Source organism: Botryllus schlosseri, chromosome 3, assembly GCF_051294905.1.
Source record: "Botryllus schlosseri isolate E-star chromosome 3, Bs_hap1, whole genome shotgun sequence".
Taxonomy (NCBI): domain Eukaryota; kingdom Metazoa; phylum Chordata; class Ascidiacea; order Stolidobranchia; family Styelidae; genus Botryllus; species Botryllus schlosseri.
The window spans coordinates 25,306,714-25,319,700 of record NC_137238.1 but is presented as its reverse complement, the minus strand read 5'-3'; the positions used below and the strand labels follow the sequence as shown (position 1 = coordinate 25,319,700).

The 12,987-nt window shown below is 40.1% G+C and overlaps 1 protein-coding gene across 2 annotated transcripts in view; it reads left to right on the top strand.

Annotated features, from left to right (window-relative positions):
• The window catches only part of LOC145436185 (carboxypeptidase B-like), a 37,598-nt gene that overhangs the window by 1,787 nt on the left and 22,824 nt on the right, over positions 1-12,987 (top strand). The window contains exons 5-13 of one of the 2 annotated variants that reach the window (XM_080313529.1): positions 1,024-1,125; positions 1,993-2,085; positions 2,155-2,259; positions 2,325-2,412; positions 3,877-3,938; positions 4,070-4,207; positions 4,268-4,352; positions 5,547-5,658; positions 6,287-6,451. The exons of the other annotated variant lie outside the window; for it this stretch is intronic. Coding sequence (XP_080169655.1) covers positions 1,024-1,125; positions 1,993-2,085; positions 2,155-2,259; positions 2,325-2,412; positions 3,877-3,938; positions 4,070-4,207; positions 4,268-4,352; positions 5,547-5,658; positions 6,287-6,368 — 867 coding nt within the window. The 3' untranslated portion in view covers positions 6,369-6,451. Of the gene's footprint in view, positions 1-1,023; positions 1,126-1,992; positions 2,086-2,154; positions 2,260-2,324; positions 2,413-3,876; positions 3,939-4,069; positions 4,208-4,267; positions 4,353-5,546; positions 5,659-6,286; positions 6,452-12,987 lie in introns of those variants that run through there. 2 annotated transcript variants of the gene reach the window in all.

Below are 12,987 nucleotides of genomic sequence, written 5' to 3'. Positions count from 1 at the left end.
GGTCGTGTTTATACTGGGGAAAATCCAATACCCGTGTGCCTCAGTCATGATAACGTCATAGGTGCAAACATGACCCACAAAGTTCACGATGCTCCAGATGGTCAGCTACGGTGACTTTCCACTTTTATGGAGCTTTCAATAAAAATTTTGTTTTTATACCTGTAGTACTTTATCAAGAGAATTTGCTCATATACTAATACTTTCACTTCTGATTGTACAGTTTCTCAGACGCAACTCCTTACTTCCTTAAATGTACTTTTGAAAAGTATTTCTGGGATAGGTTTGTATAAATTGACTATCTGAAATTGCCATAAGTATCGTAATATCCACCACATTAACTATACTTAATACACCTTTGTAGATTGTATCTATTTGAAGGGGGTTATTCATTTTCCGTTAATTGCGGAGACATATCCTGCAATTGCCCGCAACCAGTAATTTACTGCCAGAAATACGCCAGACCTCTACAAATAACCCTTGGGAAACTATAGGCTACTTGCTTGGGCGTTTTTCATACCTTTCATTTTCTACTTTCATATGAAATAATTTTAACAAGTCTTAAGAATTGCTACGTCTACTTTTGATTGAGTAGACATTTGCAGCGATGCTCAATACACCTCAGCAGAATAATTTTGTAGTTCGAGGTCATTATCATTTTACTTCGATTATTTTCCATGAAACGGGGATATCACTCCACAGAAATGATGTTATATGTGCAATATGCTAGACGCTGTGATATGACAAATCGAGGTTTAGCGGTTGTAGCCATGGAATAGAGGAACCATAATTTCTAGATCACAGAACAACATTCAGAGCCAATGTTAATCGAACAAAATTCGACCGTGATTTCTCATCTCCAAACATTATACTTGACTTTCATTCGAGTAAACTCGATTCAGGGTAACAAATAGAGCATTTTCATCCTAAAAATAGTATTTTCAGTCCACACATTCTCCACGTCTTCTGAATTAGGAGATGCACCTCGTTCAAAGTTGTTCATAGCAGATATTATTTTTATATCAGATCAATCAGTGGATTTCCGTTTTTGCTACTACAAATTCACAAGTTGCCTCACAACTGGTGATTGGAACCTCATACGAAGGCCGTTCCATCAGAGCACTTAAGGTGAGAATCTAGATGCGAAATGCATCTATATAATACGAATCATCGGTCTGGAAGCGTATTGTATATTATTAAAGGATGTGTTTATTCACCAAACAGTGGGTTATCGCGATACAATATTTCGCGGAATGTGTCCTCACATAAATAGTCTGAGGACATATCAGCATGCGGCAAGTTAACATCACAGGTGAATTTAATTGTAGGATCGCGTCAAGGGGAAGTGTTAGGGTTGAGTTAGGGCTGTGGTTTGGATTAGGATAGGGTTAGGGTAGATTTGGTTTTCAGATCCACCAGCGCCCAAGTATCGCGTGGCGGAGTATATTGCATCCTCAATGCATTGATATTTGACATCGTGAAATTCAATGGCTTTTGTGTATAGTTAAAATATTCCGTTGCTGTAGCATAAAGATTGACTTCGTTCGTAGTAAAGATATTCCGGATTTTATCCTGCGATGAAAATGTCGTATAAATCAAATATTCCAGTCAGCAGGTGTAAGGATTTTTGTGCGTAGTAAAATTTACATTAATCAATCCAACACCATATTCAATCTATGACACCGCATTGGCATTGACAATTTGCGATATCGATCAGTCAGCAATGCTACTTATATAAACGTCTTCAAGGCACATAAAATAGAAGACATAGGTTATCACGTCCTACATCGATATCTTAGCCTTGGCTCATAACTAATTAACTTTAAACGTTATCATAAGAGATATGTAGGCAACTATCTGCACTGTCGTGCTTCTGTTCCAAGAAAAATCGGTCTGCGAAACAGGCCTATAAATTTTGGAAAAAACTCCCTTCACTCAACACTGATATGCGCAACTACGTAAGAGATCTAAATGTGGAACGTTTTCTCTTTCCAGATAGGTAATGGTGGTCAGTCATTCGTCATCAACTGCGGTATCCACTCACGAGAATGGGTCAGCCCAGCCACCTGCATGCTCACTGCGAAATGGGTACGAGTCTACATCGAAATGCGACATTGAAAATTGATACTAAATGTTTGATATTTTTTCTACTTTAAGCTTGCGGAGTCAACTGATTCGGAGATTGTGAACCTTCGCAACCAATTGACGTTTTACATTATTCCATCCGCGAATCCAGATGGATATTTGTACACGTGGTCAACTGTGAGTTTATTACCAGAACAGGAGTTGGAGACTAATGAGAATATTTTGCCCATATTTGCGTTCAGGATAGAATGTGGAGGAAAACAAGGAAGCCAATAACCAATCTCTGCACCGGTGTCGATCCTAACCGCAATTACGATGCCAACTGGAGTGGTAAGACCGTATACATGTACTTTCCATGAGTAAGACAGTATATGAGGGCTATGAGTATGTTAAGAAATCTGTATTTTCATTTTTACCAAGCGCGAAAGTTGTACCGGAGGCTTATGTCGTCATCATTTAAAACGCCAACAAACATTCAGACGTACATAGTCAACAAGTTAAGACGATATTTAGTCCGAATCGGGTTTTGTTCGATAGGCTTACCTCAATAAATATGAATTTAGAAGAAGATCGCAATTTGACCTTGTAAAGAAAAATATCATTAGTAAAACAGAAGTTCGATGTGCTTATCCGGTGACTTTTTAATTGCTCGCCACCGATTACAAAATGCCGAAATGCATTCGGATTGAGGATGGATATGTATAGTGGAGTTGGAAAGAATTCCACTGTCTCCCTTATTCGGGCTATATATAGCGTGGGGCAGTGGCTCCCAATTTTTTTCATGTGACCACCTGCAGTGTATGCAAAAATCTAATTCCTCCTTAAAATTATATGATTTGGAATCGGGTTGACGTTGGTACTCGCATATTAGAATATATAAAGCATGCTGCCAGTAGTAATAACCTTTTGGCCTTTATTATCATATTTGCACACACTACAATAATTAAATATGTGCAGCATAGAATGTTCATATCATAGAAATCTCTCAATAAGAACACAATTAGTATTGGTGAGTGGAATATATAAAGGAAGAAGACCCCAGATAATCCACTCTGCCTCATCAAAACATAAATTACAAAAAATAATCGTATAAATGCGACTCTGACTATCTCTAAATACCTTTTTCGGGTTCTAATATGCGATCTATAGCAATTACGTTCGCAAAATATTGTAAAATGCAAATATAAAATAAATCCTAATGTACTATATACTATGGTCATGCTAATATATATCAACGTCGATATGGATCACAGCAATTTGTCATAACTAATATGCATGAGCGCTATCTTATAAAGGTATTGCAGCAATGTTGAAATCTCAACTATGATCAGGCCATCAGACCCGAGTACCTAGTAGTCAGCAGTGTTGAATGGAGTATTGAAAACGTACATAATTGTAGTTTTGAGCACTGCGATATATTGAACAAATAAAAATGAGATTCCATATTTCCTGCCCAGAATATACAAGAATAAAACTAACGTAGAAGTCCATCCCCGGATAGGAATCACCGGAGTAGGGTTAGATAACACTGTTGTGCAAATGCATCACCTATTTCTTGAATAATACTGTTTTTTTCGCATCGGATTGCAAACTGCATTCGCCCAGCCTAACCCAGCCCATGCGGTTATATGTGAGTTAGGCTACGCCTGTAATAAGCGGGTTGCATGTCCCTGTCACATTTACTTCCGTATTGAATTGAATTGAAACGTAATATTTTCCAACAACGCAATCGATGATCAATGTAAAGCAAGTGAAAAAGTTACGTACCATGTATCGAATGAATTTTACTTTCAGGTGAGGGAGCTAGCAACAAAGCTTGCTCCGATTCTTATTACGGACCAAGTGCGTTTTCTGAGGTAATTTTCACTGTGATTGATAACAGTTATTTTGTATGTTCTAATATGGGGATAGATTTTGTTGAATGTTCCACCACCGGCCGCGCTATATCTTTGAAATTAAAAAATGAAACCAATCCCTTTATCCGCAGGCTGAGACCCAGGCACAAAGGGACCTTGTCCAAAGTCTTGGCAACGTAAAGGCATACATTGATATCCACGCCTACAGTCAAATGTGGATGTACCCATACGGCTACACTTATAGCGCTTGTGCTGACGCTGCCTCACTGGTAAATCGAAATGAACGGAAGGCAGATGAAATTCTAACTTTGAGGCCGTTTGTGTTGCAGGACCAAATTGCCAAGAACAGCGTCGCTGCAATTAGGTCAGTTCACGGAAAAGTGTACCAAGCAGGCTCCATTTCCGGCGTCATATGTAAGTTAATTTTTTTCCTGCCTCACCGAATCTCCCATGTCAATACTTTCTAAAATGGACCAGATATTTTGGTTTCAATAAATGATTGGCTCAAGCACCCAAGCTGGGACGAGACTGTACTCCAGATCAACTAGTCCAGTCATACGATAGTCCCGGACGTTTGTATCATGTGAAATTACAAAAGGGTGCATGCACTCAAGGTCTTTTATCTTTAAATCTGACATATGTAGTGTAGCGAGGGGGTCACGTTCACGCTCGTATAAATCGAGAAGCACAATAGTAAGACGAACACGAAGAGGTATTTATTTCACCTCGATATTAGCTACGACCAGAGTACAAGCACAAATATGGAGTCAGATCAAGAACGGTTCTGGTAAATCCTACTGCCGTCACGTTGACGTACGCATTATCCAGACGTCATAATGGCAAAATTCGAAAGTAATGACGCAGGTGCAATTTCATTTCATACTGTTTGATCTGGCGTCGATGCATTGTTGCATTGTAGCGCGCATCGGAAGCGGAATATGCAGCGGCCAAAATGGCGCGCAGACCAGCTTAAGCTGATCAGATGGAAAATCTAGTAGCTTCGGTAGGTTTCGGTCCAGGTCCACGCTCGACCTGAGAAAATATTTCGCGTTGGAAGGACACCTAACAAACAAAAACCTGCTTCGTTTATTACTCACAAATGGCGGATATGGCCTTTTCAGTTTGATATAATTCGTATCAGCATGATAAATGTTTTTACTAATCATAGTTCTGCAGAAATCTTGCGACCGATACTACAGCGAGCCTCGCTGGCTAAGATATCTGTTCGACATGATTGATTGATAAGGAGACTCAATATTACATCCCATTGAACACGTATGGAGATGTTGGTTTCGATTTCATTGCATGTGCCTTGTACAACAGCAGGCGACGTCACCGCATATTTATATAACCCCGTCTCAGCGCACAAATATCGATGTTTATCAACGATTTCCCACGCCTCTTTTGTTCACAGTCCCCATATCGTTCGGTTTGTGGCTAGTTCCCTTTTCGACTTCGCTATCGCTACCAGGGGCGCTGGCGGCTACTTTGCGAATTGCTGATAGAAACGGATGGTAAATTATCCGAAAACTTGTCCAAAATAGGCCTACGGCAATTTTGCTATGAAATTGCAAACACGCAAAACATATCAAACCTTTACTTTGACAGACGTTGCTAGCGGAAGCTCAGCCGATTACTTTTACGACCATCAAAACGTGAAATGCTCCTTCGCCGCTGAGCTGAGAGACACAGGGCTTTACGGATTCACTCTTCCCGACCGGTAATGAATATGGCTTTTGAGGTCACCGGTAACCAGAGTTAGTGAAACTAGTCAACGTTGGTACTCAAGTAGAAGTAGAACTACTCAGTTACAAGTAGACGTAGCGATTCTAGGACAGGAGGAAACTGCTTCAAATGAGAGAAGAGAACGAGGGTCTAAAATACTCAAGCAAATAATTTCGGAAGAAGATTTGGTCTGGGGTTCGCATACCTGTAGCGGTTAATCGGAGGTTGCGACCTTCCAAGCAAGATGCATCTTCGTGACTGCAACAAAGTGAATAATGTCATTGCAAATATTGTAGATGGAATTTCAGTTTATTCAGTTACGAGGATACATGGACTTCTGTACACAATCTAAATAGTAATTTCACATATAAAAGTGATGAGAAAAATCCAAAACTTACTTTCTACTACAGAAAATTCGAAGTCTAGAAAGTGTACAGTTTTGCCTAAGACTGTTCAAGTTAAGTGGTAGTAGCCTAAAACCGAATGCAAGTATTACCAGTGTCAACGAAACCTACTCGAGTACTCTGTAAAAAGTAGATAAACTTTGTTATTGATTCCCTCTGGTAGAAAAAGGCTAACAATGACTGTTGTGTGACTCACAGTCCATGTACGATGTATTTCAGTCAAATCCGGCCAACTGCAGAAGAAACAGTGGAAGGTCTCAAAGTCATCGCTAACGCCATCGTTGATGGACAATGCGGTTGAAGTGTGCTTCACCAAACCAACAATCCGTGAATGTTGCGGTTAGGCTGCAGATGCTACTATTAATAAATCACATTTCCTGGAAATATTGTGTTTATGTCATTGCGAGCTGTAACGAGAGTGCGGCGTTTCCAGACAGTGCGGGGATGACCCCAGTCACACTAGAGCAGGGTTGTAACCAAGTCACAAGATTCTGAGTCACAAGTTAATCTCACTTTTATAGTTCTGACCCGAGTCAATTCTAGTCTTTTTTATTTCACCACAAAGTCAAGTCCGAGTCCAATTCAGCGAGCAGAGGGCCAAGTCAGAATCATGGTATTATGAGTCGAGTCCTAGTCCAAGTCATTGCATTGACTACTCAGTTTTGACTTAAAGTCTTGTTAAAACCACTTTTTATAACTCTGTTTGGTGATATCGAATGGTTCGTATTTAAAGTATACTATTTTCCCTTAATTTTCACAATGTCTGGTCGCATCTTCAGGTTCCAGTACCAATTGACGAAATACCAACCGTGTCATAACTTTACTATTATTCGAAATTACAGTAAAATGTCGGTCTTGGCCTTATGAGACTTGGTCCGAGTCATGCGCAATGACTCTAGTCCAAGTCGAGTCAATACACTGATTGACTCTGGTCAATTCGAGTCAGTTCCGTATTTTGAGAAAATAACTCGAGTCAAGTCGAGTCATCAGAAAATTGCGACTGGAGTCGGACTCGAGTCGAGTCATGACTCGAGTCAATACAACCCTGCACTAAAGTAAACTATTTCGCATCACTTGACTTGGCCGGAGTCACTTTAAAAAAGGACTTGGCTTGACGTGACTCAGCGCTCCGGAAATGTGGATTGACAATTGACTCGGATCACAGTTTACAAGTCAATTTCGAGTCATCCAGCAGTATGTTTCGACTGAATCACTGTATCTTGTACATGTTCGGATTATTCTCAATATGCAGGCGTGCCATCTCACAGTAACCAGTCATTCAATGATTGTACGTTATACTGGGTCTCCATTGCTATATAAAAAATAAATTTGTAGCAGACGAAGTGATCAAAGCATACCACTTACGTCGTAATCTGCCATGCTATCGTAAACTATAGTAGTAAAGTAACCAAATAGTAACGTATTTTCATAGTGTCCTACAATGGTGTGGACACAAGTACATCTCACGGCTCACTACGATTGGGTTACATCATGGGTGGGCAAACTTTAGGTCTCGCGGGCCGCATTCAACATCTAAATCAGGGCTGGCCAACCTTTTCAGCCAAAGGGCCACATTCGATCGGCGAAATATTGCGCGGGCCACTAGCCGCGCGAAGCGCGAAAATTTTTCGAAGTTTATAGCTCAATAATATAGTCACTTGACTATATTGCGGGCCTGTAGTATATCGCTGGGCTCAGTTTGCCAGGACTGGACTGTTCAGCGCCTGGACACATCAATTTCGAAAGCTTCGACCAACATGCGTCAATAGTTTTGTGCCTAGGTTTCATAGTCGACGGTCTTTCTGCGAGCGCAAACGCTAGGTCGCATATGTTGAACGACACTTTGTCTCGTAATCGAGAATATAGTTAGACTCAATCTGATACATTAGGCGTTCTTTCATTTTCAAAAAGGGGTAACAATATTAAAAGCAAGAAATCGAGTGACAACATCTTGCGCGAAGCGAGTAGAAAATATTTACTTTCGATACATTTATCGCAAATTATTCTGCTTTATTGTAGTGTACGAAGATCTACCAAACTGTGACTGGCTCATGGAAAAGCCAATGCGTCGTAACTGATATTTTAGTCATCACATCTCAAGTGTTGCGGCGAGACTAATCAAATTTTTGTTTGACCTTGCAAGTTCACAATCTGTGCCATTCCTTTCTTGTAACATTACTAATTTCGGAAATTACCTCGCGGGCCACTCAAAACCTTCTCGCGGGCCACGGGTTGGCCGGCCCTGATCTAAATCCATTCGCGGGTAGCACTATATTCAGTTGAGATTATTAGCCCAAAAGCAATATTGTAATTTAATCATATAGCAGGGGTTCTTAAACTTTATTAGACACTCAACCCTGTATGACAGTGGAAAATCGCGCGCCCCTTTTATCGTAATATCACAAAATATCCAAGAGATAAGTCCGAATGCTAGCAATCCCAACAAACAGTTTGATGGCATTGAAGGATATGGCTGTAGACGAGAGAATTGTCAAATGTGAAATATGGACAATAGATACAGCCAAAACCATGAACCGAAAAAAAATTCAGTTTACTGCGGCTTCGCGTCTCCTTTCAGATGCTTCCACGCCCTCCACTTTAAGAACCACTGTCATATAGTGACCGAAGAAATATGGAGTTAATATATAAGTGGATCGTCCTCATCAGTAACCAGTTCGTAAGGAAAAAACACTCGTGGACCGAGCATTCAACATCTAAATCCATTCGCCTGCCGCACTATATAAAATTGGGATTGCAGCAAACAATACGTTCATATTGTTAAATTTATTCCACTGGAAGCTTTTTGACTGGCTCTCGTCAGCAGTGAACGCCAGTAAATGAGGTTAACCGAGTTCGAAATATAAAAAGAATTTTGTCGTTACGACGCAATAATGACAAGTACACAAGTCGCGAACGGCAGTAAACAGCGCACGGTTACGGTACAGCACACAAAAAATCAGCTGTAAAACAGCCGAATGACAAAACAACACTAATGGAAGATTCCCAGCGTGTAGAGATGTTCCTTCTGGCGGCAGAGGATCGGTTTTTGCAGCTTTAGAATGGTTGATTCAAGGACCTTTAAATGAAAAAGAGAACGACCACGAGCATCTATTGAAAACTGATTGATATTGTAATGTTTTGCACACTCCGTGTATTTCAATAGCCGCTGTCCGATGGCAGAATTACATGCTGTTACTGGGTCATAATCACGCATGGTAACTAGGGACTGTGATGATGAAGTAGACATGTCATTACCCTGCGAATTCCTAATTTGACATGGGACGTGTTGACGAATTGTTTGATGCGAGCGTTGACAAAATTATTTCTTTATTTCGTACTTGGTTTACCTCATCTGGATCTGGAAGTTATATATATTTTTATTTAAAACAAACTAGCCATTGATTTGAGAATATGGTACACGCGTCAGAAACATTGGCGAGATTTCATAAGCTGCTGGTTAACCTGAATATAACTAATTTTCAAAAATAGGGATGAAAGTAGGTTGTCCCGATTCTTAGAACAGGGTGGACATTTGAATCTATGAGCAGTGATGTGTCTATACATTTTTTTTTATACGGCTCTCCGTAACCGCCGGCGTTTGGCAGCCCTCTCTCATCTACAGGGCTGCCTCCCGCTCGGGGATTTGATTACACATTTTGTTATTTTTTATGGTTTTTGGGGTTTTTTAAATAAGGTGTTTGAACTGTTTTCGAACTTAAATAAAACGGTTTCTTCTTTGTAGTTCACTCTATTTTTTATTTCAGTGGTTATGGCGCATTGCCATGCTTGTTCATCATCAGGGAATAGGTTTGCTTGTACCTTAGTGCAACCAAACACTCCAATGTTTGAGATTGGTATTCTTATCATTCTCGTCTTATTTTCGTTTGCGGGTCAGAAGCTTCCTGCTGGACGCGAGTGGTTCAGAGGTTTTTTAGGCCCCTCCCCTCTTCTCCCGAAGACATTTTTCCTACTTTTTTTCCCCCTTAATTTTGGTTGGGGTGACCAAACTTTCGTTTGGGCCCCGATTTTAGGGGGTGTTATGCTTTCTTCGTATTTTGTTGTCTTGTTTACGTATATTAAGTTAAGCTGTCTATTTTGCCGAGTATCGTACCTGTGTGTGAGTTAGCTTCGATTCGTCTGACTCGTCTTTGGATTTTGGTGATTATCTTTTTCGTTATATTTTCATCTGCGACTTTTCTGTTTTCTATGTCTAATGCTATTTTGAAGTTTATGATTGATTTTTTATAGATGGACAGAATCGTCCAGTCTATTTTCCTGTTTCCAATGTTATATAGGATGTTGTCTGCATTCAGTTTCCTCCCCACGATGTTTTCTAGCTGGGTTAGGATTTTCTTGTGTAATTGCATGATGTGAGAATATGTATCACATCGTCATCATATGCGTTGCAGAATTTGCATTTTAAGTCTAAGGTTACTCCTGTGTTGGAGTGTGTTATATTTCGGCTTCTTTTTTTATTTCCGAAAGTATATGCGTTGTGAGCTGTTTTATAGTTAGTAATCGATTCCTCGTTTGTAATGGTTTTGTAGATACCATACTTGGTTTGATTTATTTTATTCCAATTGATTTTATCCCCCCTTCCGGTTCTGATTTCTGGGTGGTTTTCCTTTAGGCTTTTAATTGCCTTGTATAAGGATTTATGAGTGACGTCTTGGCACTCTTTTTCATCGAGATCTATTTTTTTCCAGATGTCGATGCTATCGGTCCAGTTTTTTGGGGTGGGGTATCTATGTGGTTCGCTGTTTTTGTATAGTGTGTCATTATTTCCTTTTATTTTCGTTCCAATTTCGTATATTGCGTGTTGGTGCCATAGTTCCGTTGGTTTATCAAGTTTTTTCAGTGTTAAGATTTTTTCAAGTTCACATGCTTTATTCCGCGATTCTACGTCAGGTATGTCGTAGCCTCCTTTATCTTTCTCTGCTATAAGCGTTTTTCTTCGAATGGATTCCATTTTTTGTGGATTCCATAGGAAATTGAAATATAGCTTTTCGACTCGTTTTTGCTGATCTTTTTGCATGGGGATTACTCTGGCGTTATAGATAATTTGGCTTGAGGCGAGTGAGTTTAGAATAGTTTTCTTCCCTACCCAGGACAGTTTTCTGTGTCTGTAGGCTTGGAGTATTCTCTTTATTTTCATAATTCTCATGTCCCATGTGTCGTTAATTTGGTTTATTCCAAAGTGTTGTCCGAGTATTTTAATGCTCGGTTTCGTAAGTTCTTGATATTTTGTTTTCTGGGTTGGGATGCTCCGTTTCGGTTTAATGTGCAAGATTTCTGTTTTTTGTGCGTTGAGTTTTTGGCCCGTTGCACGTTCGCATCTTTCAAATTCCTGGAATATGAGATCGATGTCCTTTTCACGCGTTAGATAACAGGTCAGGTCATCCGCGTATTGCTGGATTTTCATTTTGATGCCTCCTATTCTAAAAGCCTCGGTGTTCGGATTTTTTTCTATAAGCCTAGCCAGGGGGTCGCTGCAGATGGCGTATAGACTCATACTGAGCGGACACCCCTGTCTTATGCCCCTTCCCAGTTTAATTTTATTGGTCAGTGCTCCATTAACTAAAATCCTGCTGCTCGCTTCGCTGTAAATATTTTCAATTAATTTAGTGAAGTGGGAGGGCAGGTCATATCCTGCCAAGATTTTGTGCAGGTATTGATGGTTGATTTTATCGAACGCTTTCTCCTGGTCGAGGTTGACGACCAGGAGTTCCTTGCCTCTCTCTCGTGCGTATTTTATTGCAGCGTGGGTATTTCTCAGCACGTCTGTTATATCTCTTCCTTTTATGCCGCATTTCTGCGTTCCGTTAATAATGTTCGGAAGTATTGGTGTTAGTCTTGCTGATAGAATTGCAGTTAATATTTTATAGTCGGTATTCAATAAGGTGATAGGCCTCCAGTTTTTTAATTCCTGGGGGCTACCTTTTTTATATACCATGGTGGTAATTCCGTCCGACCATGTTTGGCATATGCCTCCAAAGAGGTATGAGTTATTTAAAACTTCTTGGAGGTCACTTTTAATCAGATTGTAATAGGCAACGTAAAATTCCTTGGCTAGACCATCTGGTCCAGGTGTCTTACCGTTGTCCATTTTCTGTATTATGATCTTGATTTCGTCTTCCGTAATAGGGGTTTTAAGATCTTCCCGCTGGTCGGGGGTGATCTTGATATCTTTAACCGTATCAAGGTATTTAGTTTGTAAATCTGGGTTTGCGTTCTTGGATTCGCTCCACAGATCTGTGTAGAATCTTTCCACCGTGTGTAGAATCTCTTCTTTGGTGGTGATTTCTGCACCGTGTTCGTTTACTACAGAGCTGAAGATTTTACTTTCTCTTCGCTGTTGTAGTTTTTGAAAAAAGTACCTTGTAGGTTTTTCATTTTCCTCAATGTCTTTTATTTTGTGAAGTTGGCATTGATGCCGTATCGCTTCATCTTCGAGCCTTTTCAGTTCTTTTAGGGCGTCGGTTGGGTTCTCGTCCGGGTTTTGTTCATTTTGTATGCGACTTACTTTTTCTTGAAGCGCTTTTATTTTGTTTTCGTTTTCAGCTTTCTTTTGCCAGCTATGGCTCTTAAGCTGTTTTTTCATTTGTTTTTTGAGGTAGTCCCACCATTGGTACACGTCGTTGAAAAGGCATTTCTGTTCAGTGCACCTTTGGTGGGTTTTCTCGATTTTGGTATACAGCTCCTCATCCTGGAGGTGTCTGGTATCGTTTTTCCAGATGCCGTGTCCCCATTTGATGTTATTTGGTGTTATGATTTGGATTTGCTGCATGAATTTATGATCGGAGATGGTGTTTAGTTTGTATGTCGTTCTCTTTACTCTTGCGAGGAGACGTTCCGATAAGTATATTCGATCAATTCGCCTTGATTGTATTGCCTTCATTATGGTTTATAGTTTTTTAGTT